General features: G+C 51.7%; 1 protein-coding gene across 2 annotated transcripts in view; it reads right to left on the reverse strand.

Annotated features, from left to right (window-relative positions):
* The window catches only part of PCSK6 (proprotein convertase subtilisin/kexin type 6), a 165,857-nt gene extending 155,195 nt beyond the window's left edge, over nt 1-10,662 (reverse strand). For both annotated transcript variants that reach the window (XM_076004820.1, XM_012764589.3), the window contains exon 1: nt 10,335-10,662. In XM_076004820.1, the coding sequence (XP_075860935.1) occupies nt 10,335-10,625 (291 nt within the window). In that variant the 5' untranslated portion in view covers nt 10,626-10,662. The remainder of the gene's footprint in view (nt 1-10,334) is intronic.
* Between the last annotated feature and the right edge of the window lie 8,129 nt (nt 10,663-18,791).

Raw genomic sequence — 18,791 nt, forward strand, 5'->3', positions numbered from 1 at the left:
ATGCTGCCTTCATTCCTGCCAGATAAGCCTTTGAAGTGAGCTCCTGGCCAGAGCCCAGATAAGAAGGGAGGGTCCTACGTGAAGCTGGGACGTCTCCACAGACTCCTTCCTGGGGCACCCCTTCTTCCTCACCCCACACCTGCCTGACTGCACCTCTCTGCCTTAGCCAGTTAGAAATCCCCAATTCAAGTTCCACGGCCGGCTCGGATGTCACCTGCTCTTTGCAGCCTTTTCTAATAGGACACAGACATGGTCTATGAGGGAGACCTAGAATCCAAGCTGTCTGGATTGAAAGCCTTGCTCTGACACTCACGAAGCTGCTGTAAGTTATTCAGCCTCTCTGGGCCTCAGTTGGCTCGTCTGCATAACGGGGTTAATACCGGGGCTCTGGAGTGATTATCAGAGTGCCTGGCGGACAGCAGGGATGACGCAGGAGCCGGCTGGCGGCAATCACGGTGGAGGTAACCCACTGACCCAGTTACCATTCTCACAAAACATGGTCACAAGTGGGGGCAGAGAGGCTGCGTGCAGTCAGGGCCCGGGCTACTCCTTTACAGAAAATAAACCTGCCATAGGAAAGACTCCACTGCCCTGGGACACACCCATGCCCCCTTTTCTTAGTCCTTTCTTTCTGCCACCCGCCTCCCCTCCCTTCCACCACCTTGGCTTCCCCAGTCCTCTCCTCCAGTTCCGTTTTCGGCTTCTTTTCTTCCCGTTCTTCTGCCTGCCTGAGGGCAAGGTGCTCAGCCCTGACTTCTGAGAACCCAGGCTAGGTCTAGTGGAGAGGCAGACACCCTCCATGCTGCTGCTGAGCCCTTCCGTGGACCTCGGAGGGGACAGTGCTCTGCCCCGCCAGGCAGCAGGCAGGTCAGGAAATGGCTTTAGCTGATCCTGAAGAAGAGCAAGGTGCCAGGTAGACCACACAGAGAGCAGGCACCCAGGGCAAAACAACATCAATGAATAGGTGCAGAAGAAAGAAAAAGCACGTGGGAAGACCCTAGAACATCAAAGGCCTGGAGTTGCTGGAGCGTGTGGTAAAGGTGAAGGGTTCTGATTGAGGATGGAGCAGGGGGGAGGTAGGGCTCGCTCGCCGAGGACCGAATGTATCATGCTTTGCTGTGCAGGAGCCTCTGCTGGTTTTAAGATAGGAAAAGGACAGCATGAAGTTTATGGCTCTAAGAAACTGTCTGGTTGGCAGTGTGGAAAATGGCCTGGGAGGGAGGCAGGGACAGCCGCAGGTAATAATCAGGGTACTATCAGGGAGGGCGGGAGAGTATGAGTGGGCTGGGCAATGGCGGGACTGGGGGCCAGGGAAAGACCCACAGGCAGGCTGGACAGAGCTGTGACCAGGACATGGACATCAGGGAAGGGTGACAATCCAGAGTGACATCTGCTTTCCCACAAGAAGGGCAGGAGATGAGAGAGGGTGGGCAGAGAATAGGTTTGGAGTGCAGGGGAGCCCCGTGGAGGCTTGTCCTGGACAAGGGCTACGACAGCCAGACCTCTGCAGAGAGGGCTCTTATTTGACAAGCGGGCACTCCCTTTCCCTCCCCCACTTTCCAGATTGTCCACCCAGGGAAGAGTCTGGCAATGACCATCAGGGTGGACTTGGGCCTTTCATAGACAAGAAGGAGGCTCTTTGATGATCACTGCTGGGTTCTTCCCTGGTGGAGTAGTCCGACAAGATGACAGAGGGGAGGGAGGGGCTGTCCCTTTGTCGGATAAGGAGGCTCTGGTTAAATGAACACAGCAGACCATCTCTGAGAGTTGTCAGCAGGATGTTTTGAAACCAAAGAGGGAAGGTCTGGGGATCAAGGTTCTTTGCAAAAACACGACTGCTGACATCAGTCTCTGATTTATTCACTCCAAGGCAAAGTCTCACTGATCACTCAGAGCTTCAGGAGTCTGATCCATCTGGGTGTTTTTGTCCCCCTGAGAAGATGAATTTTCCCAACAAGGATTCTGTAGATGACAGATGTTGGCCGGTGGCAGAAACTGAAAAGGCCCCAAGGAGGACTAGAGAACTAAAACTGATGGCCCCTCCCCAGCCCAACTCGGCAAGAGGGTCTGCGAGTAGCTGGGGTGAGCTGCACGCTGGGTGGAGCTGTGGGGCTCTGCCCAGAGCGCGGCTTGTTTGTGCCCAAGAGGCTGAAGGGAGACAATGAGACTTTCTTCCTCTCCACGGTGCCACTGTCTTGACACTGAGGGCATTGATGGGCTGGTTGCCATGGGAACACAAAGCTGCCAATCCCATCCCATGGAGCGTGAGGCTCCGGACAACTGATGACTATTCGTCCCCGTTCCCTGCAGGACTGGATAGGGGGCCTTGTGCCTGCCACCAGGTCTTTAAGATCCTCAAGGAGCAAAGGCACAAGGACATCAGGAAGACCCACAATTTTATAGGATGAAGGGACCTCCAGGTCTGAAGCATCCATGGTGGGCTCCAGGGTCCTGCTAGGGCCTGCTGGGTGCACAGGGCTCCATGCTGAGTGTGGAGCTCACCTGGCCCAGACACAAGCTGCAGTGCTACAAGGAGGGTGTCTTCATGCACAAGCACACACGTGGGAGGGGCTGGCCCGCTGAGTCACTCCAAAAAGCAAATGATTAAGATGAAAAAGCAGCCGGTAGAGATGGTTCAGGAACTGACACTAAAGTGCAAGAGGCTGACCTTGCTCCCTCAAAGGTTCACAACTACTCAGAATCCTTGCAAGGCAGGGGCCGCATCTTTTTTATCTCTGAGTGGCCAGCACCAGCAAGATCACACAGCAGACGATCACTGAATAAATGAATGTGTCTGCCAGCCAACAGAGAGGTGGCAGAATTGGAATTGACCTTAGAGAGCAGTCAGAGGACTAACTTTGGACTGATGCACTCTGGAAGCCCAGAGCCCAGTGTCAGAAACAGACAGATCAGCAGGCAATGTCACGGTGATGGGGTGGAGATCGGGAGGGGCTTGGGAGCCCAGAAGAAGGCACATGGATGGCGCCAGGGAAATCAAGGCAGGTCTGCCGATGAAGCTACAGTGGAATGGAGCTGGGTAGGACGAGGCGCTAACCAGGTGGTGGGGGAAAGCCACTCCAGCAGAAAAAACAGAAGAAGAAAGCCTAAAAGGAAGCCAGAACACGGAAACAGGGGATCAACAGAGCTGGACCTGTAGCCAGGGCCCAAGGTGGTGGCAGGAGCAGCAGGAGGCCTTGCAGCAGCACAGGCCGGTAGGGAGGATGGAGGCCGGGCTAGGCAGTGGCAAGGCCGAAGCAGGGACCCGAAAGCCACTCAGGAGGCCATGAGACAGGCTTGGGTACAGATCCAATGGAAGGCGCAGGAGCAGGAGGAGGCAATGGTGACCCCCTGGTTTCCAGCTCAGGCACCAGGGTAGAAGGTGGCCCCTTTCTGTAGACAGGAACCCACACAAGGAAGAGGTTGGCAGCAAAGGATGATTAGTCCAGTTGATGATAATGTGTGGTTTGAGCGACTGAGTGAGGCTTCCTAGGAGGACTGGAAGGGGCTGAGGTTTTTTTCATGCCCCCATAAGGAGAGATGTAAGTCTCGATGCTGAGGAGAAGGAGCCAGTGCAGATTCCCCAGACAGAACAATGCTAGCGTGCAGCCCTGCGTGTGTGCATGTGTGTCTACATGCATGTCCACACACATGCACACGCCAGATGGAGGGAAGGAGAAATGGGGTACATGTAGGTTCATTTGTCATTCATTTGTTCATTTCAGCAGAGAGCTGAAAGGCTTTCCCTCTGATGGCCTGCCCTTGTCTGAGAAGCAGGGACAAGGCCCATTTGCCACAGGTGACAACAGTAGAAGGCGAGTCAGAGGGTGTGGGTTCAGGCCCTGGCCTGTCACTGGTTTCCCAGAACCTCACTGGATGTAAAGCACCATGAAATAGGCCTGGTGACACCTCCCTGCAGGGCTGATGCAAGGCTCCTTGGGCAAGACCCCCCACACAAGAAACATTAGCCATGTCGAGCACAGGCCAGGGCTTCTGGTCAGTGCCAAAGCCAAGACATAGTCCCAAGGGACAAGGAGGAGTCAGGCACCTGGGACAAGCAGGACTTGGAAGCCTTCCATGTGCAGGGTGCTGGGAGAAGGATGGGGGGAGGTGTCAGCAGCCTGGGCTGGGCTGCGGAGGGTCAGAGGAACTACTTTTTTGATGGCAAAATTTGTGCAGAGGCTCAGAGACCCCAAAGAGCTCAAGATGCTCCCCAGATGGCCCAGAGTTGGTGGACACTGGACAACAGTGTCTGAACAGCCCTGAATGTCCCTATTGCCACCCACAGCTCAAGCCGAGGCAGGAGTCTCAGGCAGTTATCTCTGGGCTTTCCCACCCCATCAGCTGCTCTGTTTCTGATTTGCTCCCTTGGTTTCTGCCTAGAGAAACTCAAATCCTTCCAACAGACTGGTCAGCTGAGCCATCTGCTCAGGCCTGATTCTGAGCCCGCCTTTGGACACTGCCTTCTGGAGCTTTCCCTGGCTCTGCACACTGCAGCTGGTTCAGCTTTGATCATTGCTCTCCACCCCAGCCCCAGTGACTCAGGAGGGCAGTCCACTCAATTAAAATCCTGTCCACTTACATCTGTTACCATCTGAGTAAAGATGTCAAATGGGAGGGTGTGACACAGGAGCTTCACAATCCTAATCTTGTCTGTGTCCCCCAGTTCACACCCTGAACCTCTCCCAGGCAGCCATGCGTGTGGCTTTTGGCTCAGAGCATAAAACCAAGACAGTCTTAGACCAAAAATCAATACCAGAGAACTAGGTCACAGGTGACTGCTATTCTTGGCTTCCCTCATCCCTACCAAGCCCCCAGCACCCTGGCTGGAACAAGTTCTACCCATTATTTTAGCACCTGGTTAAGGTTTCAGCTTGTTTTTCATTATAAGAACAAGTTGTCTGCAGCATGACAATTTTCCTCTGCTGACAAATGAATTGTGCAGGCCCACCTGAAATTTTCGGCCAGGTTATGTCCTGCTTAGTAGCTATTTTAAGTAAAACTATTTAAGGCAAGTTCAAAATCATTTAAGGCTCTTAGATCTTTTAGGGCCCTGGCAGCCAGTCTGCCTTTTAATGTTCAGACTCAGAACCAACAAATTAGCTCAATACCCCAGGCAAAGCAAAAACACAAGGGAAAGTATGGCATCCAACTACTACCCTTAAGATAAACATCACTTCCGAGAGCTGCAGACGCTGAGCTGTTCTGATTTGGTGAGTGGAGAACATCCTCATGCAATGACTCTGTCATTTCCCAGAGTCAGCAGTGTCAAAGGTAACAACGCACACAGGTCAGAGCGAGGGCTCCCTATGCCAAGAAGCAGGGTAGAAGGGAAGGGCAATGGCTCGGAGCCTGGGTTCCCAGGTTCTGGGTCCAGCTCTGTCTACACAGCCTGTGACCTGCAGTCAGGCATTCTCTTTCTCTGGGTCACCATCTCCTTGACAAGTAGATCAGGCCCAGCCTGGTCTAAAGCAGGGGCCTCTTAACCTGAGCCCACAGGCACCTATGCAGTCCAGAAGCACCATTGTATGTGTGTACAATGTGCATTTTCCTTTTCTTTTTTCCTTCTTTAACATTTTATGTGTATCTGTGTATATGTCTGTGTATGTCACTATATATGCATATGTGTATATGTGCATATATACTTGTATACATCACCATATGTAAGATATTCTGATACAACCAAAAAGTACAAAATGCCAAAGTACAATTTTGTATATAATCCATTTATATTCATATATATACATACATGTGTTATGAAATAGAACACTAAGGATAAAGTCTGAAGATCCTCTCCCCAGTATCCCTTCCCTCCCTCCCTTCTGAGAGGCCATTACTAACTAGAATTTTTTTTTTTGTTGTTATTTTTATCTAGACCAACCTGTGTATACTAACTAGAATTTAATGCAGATCCTTACAGCCCATGCTTCTATACTTTACCTACATCTGCAAACATCCATAAATAACATAGTATTGCCCTGTGAGTTGTTTAAAGTTTATGTAAATACCATCACATTGTATGTCTGCAACTTGCCTTTTTTACTCAACATTATTTTAGAGATTTATCTGTGTAGATATATATCTGGTTTATTCATTTTTAACTACTGCATAGTCTTCTATGGTGTGACTATTTTGACTTATTTCTCCATTATTCTACTGATGCATATTTAGGTGGTTTTCTCCTTCATTTAAAAAATGTCCCAATGGACATTCTTATACAAGTCTCCTTGTGCAAGAGATCCTCCGAACAAGACCTGCTGCTGCAATTCAGCCTCACTGTGCACTGCCAAATTGCTCTCCAAAGTAGTTACATCAACTTCCACCAGCAGCATCTGAAAGTTTCCATCGCTCTACATCCTTGCCAACATACGATGCTAACACTTTTCCATGTTTGCCAATCTGGTAGGTGTGAAATGGCATCTCACTGTTACCTAAGTTGCATTGCTCCAGTAACTCCAAGCGAGGTTGAGCAAGGGTGAGCATCATTTTTTATGCTTCTTTGCCATCTGGATTTCCTCTTCATTGAATTCTCTATCCACATTCTTCCCCATTTGTCTACCTGGCATTTACCTTTTTCTTAGTGATTTACAGTTTTTAAAATAAGATTATGTACTAATCTCTTTGTATATGTTGTAGATACTTTTCCCAGTCTGTTACTTGCTTTTCAACTGTTATGATGCCTTTATTTATACATAATTTTTTATTTGAATGTATCAATCTCTCCATTTTTAAATTTGTTTCTTTTTGTGCCCTATTTAAGAAATCCTTTCCTTTCTCAGTGTCATAAAGGTATTCCACTATATTTGTGTCTAGAAGTTTTATATACATTCAGGTCTTCAACCCTATCTGGAATTTACTGTGTGGTATGCATTGAGGAGCTAATTGTTTTTCCACGTGGCGAGCCTGTTCTCCCAGCACCATTTATTAAATAGCCCATCCTTCCCCACCCATTTGTAACTCCTCAGCTCGCACGCACAAGTTTCCATACATGCTTGGGTTTGAGTCAATTCCTTGGATGGAATGGACCACCCCCAGGCCAATGCCAACCTGTTGTGATTACCGCAAGCTCCTCCTTGTCCTCTTTCTCAGAGCTGTCTGAGGTATTCTAAGACCTTTCTCTTCCATATGAATTTCAGAGTTCATTTGTATGATTTCATATTCCACATAAAATCTTGTTGGGGTTTAAACTAGATTATGGTGAATTTAAAGATTAATTGGGGTCAACTATGATATTCACCCCTCCCATACAATAGTTCTCTCCATTTATTCAGACTTTCTTTTCTCAATCCTTCTTTTAAATATTTTGTAATTTTCTCTACAAAAGTCTCACCTTTCTAAAAAGACTTATTTCTAAGCATATTATGCCTTTACTGCTGGAATGAATTATAATTTCTTTTATCTTCTCAGATTTTGCTGCTGTAGAGGTAGCTACTGTTGATCGAGCAACCCACTCAACTCTCTTACCCAGGTTCTTATATATGTACTTAGTTGTGTTGTCTGTCAATAATGACATTTGACTCTTCCAGATTTTATTCCCTTTCAAAAATTGTGTTGCATTATCTAGAATGATGAACAAAGGGGCAACAAGAGGCTACTTTGTGTTCCAGATGATGCATATTTTTCAATGGAGAGGATCCGGAGCCTTTATCAGATGCTGAAAGGGATCCATGATTCAAGAAAGGTGAATAACCAACCACTGGTCTAAATTACCTTTGGATCACGTGAAATAGCCCTAATCAGATTATTAGTTGTATGAAAGAAAGGGAAACAAGCAACAGCTTAGAGCACAGGAACAATCCAGGAGAAAGGCAGGGCTGTGATCCAGGCAGGTAGGGAGCAGAACACTAATTGCCCATTAAGGGCTTGGGGAAAGAGTTACATAAAGGAGATCTTAGAGCAGAGAATACAACAGGAGACAAAGAGCAGGGAGTGTAATTGTCAGAGGTGACATGTGAACACAAACAGCTTCCTCCCTTGCTTCACTCTCATTTACTCATCTGTAAATCAAAGCTAATAATATCTACATCTTATTTATGAGTCACAAATTCTCCTGGCTGAAAAAAGGCAAATAAGGCTTTTAAAGAGTTCTTATTGAGTGGGTCGAGGCTGGAATGCTCCAGGCCTTTTCCACATTAGCACTGCACTTAGAGGGGGGAAGAGAAAAGCTGGTTTTGGAATAAAGAGTAACAGGCCCTCCTGGAGTAACCGCACACAAGCCTGTGACACAGCTCACATCCCCAGCCAACTGCACCCTCAGTTTGTGAATGTCTTCACAGTGTCCCCACCAGCACCGTGCCTACCAAGTGGAGTGACCAGGCCATGTGGAGTCCCCCCTGGCTGCACTGTACAGAGCTAAGGAGACCCTGAGAGACTGCCCAGAATGTCCTGGGAAACATTCAGGGAGGAACCTTCTCTCCCATAGGCAAAATCAGGAGAGTGGACTTTGGGCACAAGCGACTCAGTGAGTCTGACAGATGTTGTTTCAAAGGACCGGCATGGCCAAGGATCGGGCATTTTTATTCCCATGGACAAGAACTGTAAGTGGGAGTTAGCTGTCCCCCTCTCTCTGCCCCTCTCTTGCAATGTCCGGGAGCTCACTGCTTGACTTCAGTTCTCTGCTTGTTTAATTATAAAAGCCTGAAACCCAGGCACTTTATAATTTACCATGCAATGTAAGAGTCACTTTTAGCTGAAGACAAATTGCCGAGCCACCTGGGCAAAGAACGAAGCGTGGCAGGAGCCAGGGGCCCTAGGCAAACACGAGGAGCACCTTCCTCAATCTGGACAGTCAGCCAGAGAGATGTAGAAACTATAGAGGAAAACGAAGTCAGTGCAACCCAAAGGCAAAAATCTTAAATCTCAGGATGTTTGAAGAAACTTCAGTGGTTACATATAAAGATGTGCTTGCATTCTTTCAGATAAACTCCAACCTACCCTGTGAAGTACAGTTCAAATGGTAGGTAGTATCTACCCTTCCAGAAGGCCACACATCTCACACTAGCAGCATCAACACCAAACTCAGGATGCAGAACAAATGTCATTTCTATCAGGGCGGCCCCACAGTTTGGTGGCTTCTGCCAAGGATAATGATGAAACTAAATTTAACACTGCCTGGCAGTGCGGTTTGACTTACAAGGCTGCGCTTCCCTGTCACTTCACTTGATCCTCTGAGTGTGCAGTTTGGAGATGTGTTAACTGCACTGAGAGGTCCCTGGTGGGGCCTCACACTGGGGGCCCCTCCACGAGCCATACATCAGAATCACATCCGTCTCCTCTCCCCTTCACCAGGTTGTGGCAGGAAAAAGGGACCCTCCCTGGTGGCAGTCCTTTGGATTTATGCCACCAGGGCATGACCTGCTTGCGAACTGATAGCAGTAATGACAGCCAGGGTGGGGATGGGGGCCTGGGGGGGTACTGGCTTGCCCAGTGAGGGCCAGGCCCCAGTCCAGGTTTTGTGGCAATGCAACATTGGATTGTCCCAACAACCACACAATGTATGCATTGTCACTGTCTCTGCAAATAAGCAAGTCAGGGAAGTGACTTGCCTAAGGTCCCACAGTTCCTATGCAGAGGGCTGTCATTCAAACAGCCAGTGGCAAGAGTCGAGAAACAAAGCGACCTCCCCCAGTGGCTAGAGAGGTTTTAAACGCAGGACACCCACCCCAGGAGCTGATGCTGACATCAGCGCTGTCCCGAGAGAGCCTCCCTGACAGCAGCCTGACTCCCAGGCGCAGGCGCCCGGCTGCCCTCATCCCGGGAGCTGCGGACACCAAGGGAGCGCAAGTCCCCGAGATGCTGGCCACGCGCCATGTCACCCAAGGAGCGGCCGACCGCCCTGATGCGCGCACATGGTCCAGAGCCCGGCGCTGCCCGTCGAAGGCAGAATGGCCGACGTGGCTGAGCCAGGGCTGGGAGGCCAGGTAGCGCTGGGTGGGCACTGAGACGCGGGAAAAGCACAGCACCCGCCCAAGACAGCTCCTACTCCGCCGGAGTCAGGCAGGTGTCCGCGCCAGGCCCACTTTCTGAGGCCACACTTTGAGCGCCATAAGCGGGCAGCGCTGCCCACGGACTTGTAGCCGGTGCGCAGGGCCTGCATGGGTGCCCACGCGGGCCACCTGGTCCTCCCCCCAAGCGTCCCGCGCACTGCGTTCCCGGGTGACTCCCCACAGGGCGCCTCAGCCGTCCGTCGCCCCACGAACGTGCGGGCCGAGAGGTTCCGGACGCCTTCCCACGCGCGGCCACGGCGCCGTGGGCCCGGAGGACCGCCGAGACACCCCCTCGCGCGTGCCCGCCGGCCGCCGGGAAAGTTTTCGGCGCGCGGGGCCGGCCGCACTCACCTGGCCCAAGTTGAGGTAGCCGTGCGCCGCGGCCACGCGGTCCGCCGCGGCCGGGCCGCCGAGCACTTGCACTGCCCAGTGGTTGGTGTAGACGGGGCGCGGCGGCGGCGGCGCGAAGCAGGCGGCGGGCAGCGCTAGCAGCAGCAGCCAGCGCCAGGGGCGCGGCGCGAGCAGCCGGGTCCCGGGCCCGCCCGCGCCCCCCGCGTGCCCCGCGCCCGCGGCGGAGGCTGTGGCGGCGGCGGCCCGGGGCGGCGGCCGGGGCCCGGGCGCAGGCGGCGCGCGCGGAGGCATGGCAGCGGCAGGCTCGCGCGGCGCCCGAGCGGCGAGTGCGCCGGGGGGTGGGGTGCCGCCTTTTAAAGCCGCTCCGCGCCGGGGAAGCGCCACCGCCGCCGCCGCCGCGGGCGGGAGCCAGGGAGGAGGAGGCGGCCGCGGCGCGTTCCCGCCCGCGCGGCCCGGCGGCGCCCTTGGGCCCGCGCTCATGCGGCCGGGCGCCTGGGCCGGTGACCAGCCTGGGGCCCGGTGGCGCGGGCGGCCGCAGGGGAAGCCCGAAACGCCCCCCACCGGGAGGAACTTCTCGCAGACTTTTGGGGCTCTTGGGACACAAGGGCCTGGAGAGGCAGCCTTGGCCCCGTGTGTTCCGCTAGGAGCAGAGGGGGGGGGGACGCCTGGGGTGTCTCAGGTGGGTCCCCTGTTCCCCATACTGGTGGGGCACCTGATGGCCGCGCTTACCTGGGTGGCTTCTAGAGGCCTGGTGGCCTTGCCCACCTCAGCATGAGACAGTGGGCTTGTAAGTATTCAGGGTTCTAGAGGAAGGCACTGGGTCTCCCAGGACCAGGCCATGTTGAATGGGGCAAAGGCATGTGGCAGATTAGCTGCGTTCAACAAGTGTGTACCAGAGAAACAAGAGTACGTGTCGGTGGACGCAGCCCACCTCGGGAGTCAGGCTGTGCAGGTGAATCCCCAGGCTGGCCAGTTAGCAGCTGTGTGATCTTGGGCAAGTTACTGCCCTTGTTGAGCAGAGGGCCTCCACCTGTAAAATGGGGGTAACAATGATATCTACCCCGTAGGGTTGATTTTAGGATAGGATGTCGTCATCTCTTGTCGTGCAATAAGCTGTCGATAAACGTTTGTTTTTATGAGCTCAATGCCTGCCACGTGGTAGGTGTTCACTAGATCTGAGATCCCCAACCCCCGCCTGCAGCCTCTTGGGGACTGAGCCGCAGAGTTACACCGCCTGCACCACCCCACTCCCATCTTTAGAAAAATTGTCTTCCATGAAACTTAGGAAAGGGAGCGCACAGCAAGAAGCCAGTGAGCAAAGCCTTGGCTTCACTGTTCTCCATCAATGGCATCTCTGCCTGAGCTCACCTCCCCGCCCTCCCCAGCCCCACCAGCCATGGAAAAATTGTCTTCCATGAACTGGTCCCTGGTACCAAAATGGTTGGGGACCGCTGCACCATCTCATGTATACTCTCAAAAGCACCCACTGAACTGGGATCAGTCAGTGGGAAAGTGAGTTGAATCATCCTCACCCCTGCTGCCTGGAGCAGCCTGGTATCCAGTAGATAATTATTTAGAGCACCCTGGAGATTTATGGAAATGTTCACACCATCAACAAGCAATTATGAAGGGTGAGGATGGCTGCAAGTTCTCTCATCCCTTCCAGGACCCATTGGTCCCACCTAAGCCTATGCAGAAAGCAAAGCCATCAACCTGATTAATACCTGAGGGGAAACAAACACACAAAAGGTGAAAGGCCTTGAGGCCGAGGGAAAGTGCTTATCTGATGCCCCTGTCCAGGAGCAGTCTCTTTTGTTCAGAGAGCTGTGTAGGAGTCACCTGCTTGAATCTGGGGCTTGGCAGATGGAGCCGAGGAGCCAGGGCAGAGTGAGTGGGGAGAGGGCAGGATCCACATGGATGGCTTCCTGAGGTCCTTTCCAGCCTCCCTCTCAGGAGTCCTTGAGTTTCATAACCCACATGATTCATCCTTTCTGCAGGCGTGAGTCACCCCTAATGGAGGGGGGAGAAGGAACGAGAGGCGTGGTGGGAGGCCCAACCAGGACAAGCCAACTCCATGTTCACAAGGGCTCCTGCCAAGGGCCCTTCTTGGAACCTGGGGATCGATATCCCACACAGCCTTCTGTTTTATGCACTAGATGCAGCTTTTCCCCTGCTCTCCCCTGGCCAAGTGGGGTCACTCCGTGGGGAGTCACTCCAGACCTGCCCCAAACTGCAATATAGTCACCTGTGTCCCTCCTACAGATGGACTGGATGCCAGTCCCTGACCCATGGAGAGACATGAGGCCCTCATGCAATCTGGGCAGCCCTAGAGGAGAACCTGCCACACTTGCTGGACAGAAACAGTACCCAGAACCCTCAGCTATCTCTGCCCAAGGTGGCCCTGGCTTCACAGTCAGCTGGCCTGCAGAGGTGGGGCAGTGGACTGAGTCAGGGACTGGGTTAGAAACTTTGCTCTGTCATTTACCAGCAACGTGTCTGGGCAACATGGGTCACCTTTCTGGCCTTTGCTAGCCAGACTGTCTCTCAGACTCATCCTGGGTCCTACGTTGTACTTCTTCAAGTGTGTGGCCTGCTTCAAGGTAGTGTACACTGCACATAATCCAAGTGATTATAAAGCAGCTCATGCCTCCCAAGAGAAGAGGGAAACCCAGAACAGCAGTGATTTTGACAGGCAGAGATAAGGGTTTTTCCATAACAATTTGGTAGATTAAGGGATTCAGCCTACTGAACTGAGAGGAGACTCAAATTCATCTGAATTTTTATTTGGAGGGGATCTGAATTTATTTTATTAACAAGTCTGGTCCTTTTGGACTAAACTTTCCATTGGTCATGGAAGTGCCGGGGCAGTCTCTTGGCTCCAACATCACAGGAAGACCAGCTTCCCAAAATGAACATCCTAAATCAAATCACCTCTTGTGGGCTTCCTATTGATTTACACGGTGACAGGATTAGCTCAATCACAGGAGCACCAGCCCTTGGCATGGGGTAGGATCTGTAATAAAACTTGACTCGTCCTCCTGCAGGGAGGGGATTTATTACTCACTCACCTCCAGCTCTCCAGATGGCTCTTGAGGTCCACACAGCTCTGTAGACATAGGTGAGCCTGGGGAGGGACAGGTCATGGACCAGAAAGGTGATTGGAGGGTGGTCACATTTCAGCGGTTTAAGGAAATGCTAATGCAGAGATGTGATATTTACATTAATACTAACATCTTCCCAAACCAGCAAATAGGAGGAAGAGTCACGGAGATGTTATTGAATTATGTGTTCTCATGCCCACAGCTGATCCCTTTACAGCAATTACAGGACTTCTCATCTGGGGCCCAGGAATACCCAGATAGCCAAGACCACCGGCAGCAGAAGACTTCCCACAGCCTTCTTGGATGTGCCAAGACAGAAACTGATTCAGAAATCTCCTCCCTTTAGGCAATAGACACTTTCTTGGAAAATTGCATTTTTGGCAACATGCTAGGTTCAGCGGGCCAGCATCCCTCAAAGAATGTCTGACGGAAAGCACCTTTAGGATACTGGAGAGGAGCTCGGGCTCAAAGCACAGTTTTGTCACTTAGTCGGGTGCAACCTCAGGCAAGTTGCTTCAGTTTCTTCTGCTGGAAGTAACAGTAATGCCACTGTCCCCATGCAGATGTGCTATCAAGATGACAGGAGCTGATATATGCAGAGTCGGAGTGTCTCACCCAGCACATGGCACTGAATGAGTGCTCCATAAATGGCAGCAATAGTGACAGCTACTGCCGATGGGCACCAGGAGCTCCCCAGTGGAATGGAGTAGGTAGGGCACAATACTCTGTCCCTCTGAGCAACTGACAGGCACATAAATGTACTGTCCTCATCCATGGGGACATCTTAAAATTGGGAAAAATCTCACAGTTGGTATTTTACAATCCCCACTGGCCTAGACTGAAACAGAGTTCTTCTAGAGAGGGCTCGTGTTTGCTTTTGCCAGTGATCTGGGGACACCAGCTCCTGTGATCCCAGAGAGCCAGCTGACAGTTCTAAGGATCACTGCAGGGCATTTCTCCTGACTTCTCCCTCCCTCCACCAGGGTCAAGGTAGAGACCAGACTGTTCCTTGCTGTTTCTGTGTACTGGGTTTATTTCGCATTTTCTCCTGTACAATGAAAGCGTAGCCTTTCATTGTTCCAGCCTTATGAAGTGTCTGTGAGACTTCCTATCTTGGACACTTTTTCTTTCTTAGTAATATCTAAAATAATGATGCATCTTCCAATCAAAGGTGTCTCTTAGATTTTATATTTGACATATGGTATTAATGCCTTCAAGACATAGTGCAGTAAAGACACCTGTTGGATTCTCACAAATGTATTTGCCTTGTAGCATCTATTATACTAACATCCTCCAGAAAAGGTACGGTGAGTATAGCATTTTGTTTTTCATGAACATCTTGTGAATCCTTGGCAAAGCAAAGGCCCTTCCTAAAGTAATTGGCTAGTTTGAATTTTCAAATACTACATTTCTTTCAGGAGCACACTGGGAGACTTAGGGCTGCACAGCAATCAGAGGTGAGTTACCCGGTGGGACTTACAGAGACACTCCTTAGAGCTGACAGAGCTTCTTCAGCCCAGATAAACACAAATGGTCCAGTCCTTGGGGAACAGGAGACGCTGACACAGGTCGCACAAGCAAGTGACATGAGACAAAGGAGAGAACCAAGGAAAGAGTGGACCACTGCCTCCCACCGGATCCCTCCCTGCATCCCAGGGGAGCCTTACCCAGGCCCAGGATGTCTACAAACCGGGGGCTCCCCCAGCCAGGTCTTCTTCTCTCCCTTTCATGTCCATCAGATCACACCCATGCTGCCACCTCTAACAGTGGTGGGTCAGGGGTCTTCCCTTCCCCTAAAGCTCCAGAATCCATACCCTTCTATGAGCTCAGCCTTCCACTCTATAGTAACAGTTTTCTCTCAATGGTCCCTTCAGTATGCGCCCATCCATACTGAGCTTTATCCCTTCTGGGGGGATATGTGACCATCTGGGGTGGGGAGGGCATGAAGCAGCTCCCACCCCATGATTCGCTCCTCTGGTTAGACTCTCCCTTTATATCTAGATCCTAGTTGTTTTAAGACAGAGCCTTGTGAAAACTGCTTCTCCTGCAAAACAGTTATCATGGATCTAGCAATTATGTATCTCAGTGTTCCTTTCATAAACTCCCATGTGGAAATTTAATGTCAAACAAGGATTTAGGGGGGAAAGCTGCAACTCCCTGAGAAGCTCTTCCTGAGTAAGAATAAGAGCTTTGCGATTCATCTGCTTTCTTTTTTTGCCTCAGCTTCTAGGAGGCTTGGAACTACATGTGATAGAAAATCACAATTGTTAATTTCCTCCTTGTTGCAGCAGTTAGAAGGCATTTGGTTACAAAATATTAGAATGCTCAAACAGAAGGAGTGCAAACAATAGGGACAGTTCAGGCTAGGCATGGTAGCATACACCTGTAGTCCCAGCTAATCAGCAGACTGAGGCAGGAGGATCGCTGGAGCCCAGAAGTTCTAGGTTGCAGTGAGCTATGATCCCACCACTGCATTCCAGCCTGGGCAACAAAGCAAGACCCTATCTAAAAAAAAAAAAAAAGTCAGGTCGGGTCAGTTCATTATTTCACAAACAGGAATTTGGTGGTAGGCGGATCTAAGGTGACTCAAGATAGCTTTTCGGTTCTCCTCATGGTCTTAGATGACTGCCACAGCTGGGCACATCATATCTTCTGAAGATGGCCTCTGATGAAGGAAGGGCAGAAGTGAGCTTCTCACTCCGGAGATGTCTCTCCTAAATGTCTCTCATGTCCTTAGGGAAGAGACACCCAGAAACCCCAGCCCATTTCTTCACAGCCATACTGACCAGAACTGGGTCACAGGTGCACCCCCCACCTCCAAGTAGTCATTGACAATGTGAACAGGGAGGGTTACCCTGGGTGCTTTGCATCAGGCTTAGTTCTTCTCCTGGGGGAACATTCCCGGAGCACACTGCTGCACAGACTGAGCAAAACCAGGATTCTGTTAGCAAGATGCAGCACCAGGAAGGCAGCTGGGTGGGTCCCCGGGAGTGAGGGGCAGGTCCTACCTCCTTCTCTTCTGTTTGTTGTATCATCTCCATATAGATTCTCAGAGGCACACAGCAGACTCCAAACAAATATTTATTGAAAGGAGGAAAAGAAGGAAGGAAGTGAGGGAGGGAGGGGGAGGAAGGAGAGAACAAAGAAAGGGGAGAATAAATGAAGGGGAAAGGGAAGGAAGGCTCAAGTATTATTTAGAATGAACACATTCTATACATTAAATAGTAACCTCAGGCAGCCTTGAGCAGCTGTGGCTCTGACCTTCTCCACCTCCCCCACCCCCATGCCGCGCAGAACCCAAGGATTGAGTTGCATTTTACCCAAGTCTGGCAGCAGGATATGCCTCTTGTTCCTGTGTAGAGACCTCCCTTGACTCCAGGATGGGTTTGGGGTTCTTTGCCTGAGTATTCTTCCCCAGCGAGGGTGAATCAGGAAGTCGGTCTCCCTCCCTAGTCATGGCAAAGGCAGGGAGGCAGTAGGTGGGGTGGGAGTGCGGGCCTGGCAGTGACAAGCTGGAAAGAAGAGCTGGAAAATTATTCCTGTCTACGAAAGTATAGTTTTGAGAGGCACAGTGCATCTCAGAGGATCTGCTGGGCTGCAGCTTGAATGAAGTGGTCAGGCTGGGGGGCAGGGTCTGAGGAAATGGCAAGTTCCTGTATCTCCTACCCTATAGCTCTGCTGTCCCCAACCCCCCAGGCCATGGACCAGAGGCTGTGGACCGGTGCCCGCCAGTCTATGTGTCCTCCTGCCATCACACCAGGTTCTGGAGAAGGTCATGCCACTCCACTCCTTCCCTCCCTTTCCCTCCGTTCAGTACCTGCACGCAGCAGAACGCAGTTGGAGAAGAAACAAATCCACCCTGGCCGGCCTCACTTGACAGTTGTCACTACACACCTCTGGCTGTCATCATTGCACTGGCTGCCCACTCTTCCCCATGACTATTCCAACCCCCCTTCTCCAACTCCTGTGCCCTCGTCCTCACCCTCAGCTGGTGATCTTGCTTCCTTCTCACAAGGGACCTTCCTCTTCCACCTGCACCTGCCCCGGTGCTGTAGGTGACAGCTGGTCGTCACCCCTCCTGGGGACCTCCCGTTCTGTTGTGTGCTGGATCCCAGCCCATCCTGGTTTCTCAAAGACACCCCTTTGCAGCATCCCCCTTCCTCCTGCTGAATTATCCCCATGCACTCACAACACACTGTGACTTCATCTGTCTAAAAAAAACCCACAGCGCTCTCTCCAGCTACCCTCCCATTTCTCTTCTTCCCTTTATAGCAAGACAAAACTCCTCCAAAAAGTTGCCTTTACGCACTCTCTCAGTTTCTCTCCCACTCTTGCCTCAACCTGCTTCAGTCCAGCCACACCCTCTCACCCAGCCCACAGTGCGCCGCAGCGCCACCAGCAGCCTCCAAGCCGCTAAATCTGTTCTCAGTCCTGCGGTCGCTCCTGACACCCTGTCCTTGAAGCATGTTCCTGGCGTGGCGTACAGCTCCCACTCCCTCCCCTGGTTCTCCTTCAGCTTTTGACTCCGTGTCCAGTTCTTTCTTGGCAGCCGAGTGCCCCAAGGCCGGGCTCCTGGGCCGCTGGTCCTTTCTATCCACCCTCGCTCCCCGGATGGGCTCAGCCGTTCTCAAACCTTGTGATACCCGTTACTGCGATGACTCCCGCTGCGTGTCGCTGGCCTGGACCTCAATCCTGGACTCCAGACGGTCAACAACTCCGCTTGGCTAAGCCGCTTCACAAACCTGAGCGCCTGATCTTGCCCACTCCGCAAAACGTCCCTCTGCCGCGCCCTGTCCTCTGTTTCCCCATTACAGTCAATGCCAACTCCACCCTTCCACTGCTCAGGAGGAAGCCTGTGGCCACCCTTACCCCTCCCCCACCCCAACACACCCTTGTCTAGACTGTCGTGAACCCGGTTGTTTCTACCTCTGAAATCCACCCAGAGTCTGACCACGGCCCTGCTACCACCCTGGGCCAAGCCACCTCGCCTCTCCCCTGGCGAAACTCAGCCTCCTAGATGGCTTCCCTGTCCCGCCCTTGCCTTCTTTAGTCAGCCCTCAACACAGAGAGACGTGGGAAAACAGAAGTCAGATCCAACAACTGTCAGCTCAGAATTCTTCCTCAGCTTCCAGTATAACATAGAGAAAACTCCAAAGTCTTGGCAGTGCTCCAAAGGTCCTGCATGACACCCCTGCATGCCCCCCCCCACATACACACATGCGCGTGCGTGCACAGTGGGGCCTGTTATGGTTAGGGCTTCCTGGAGGAAGTGACTCTTAAGCTGAGCTCGAAGAAATAAACAGAGAACAGCCAGATGAATGGACCATCAGTCATATCTAAGCAAGAAGATAAAGAT

Source organism: Microcebus murinus, chromosome 7 (genome assembly GCF_040939455.1).
Source record: "Microcebus murinus isolate Inina chromosome 7, M.murinus_Inina_mat1.0, whole genome shotgun sequence".
Lineage (NCBI taxonomy): Eukaryota > Metazoa > Chordata > Mammalia > Primates > Cheirogaleidae > Microcebus > Microcebus murinus.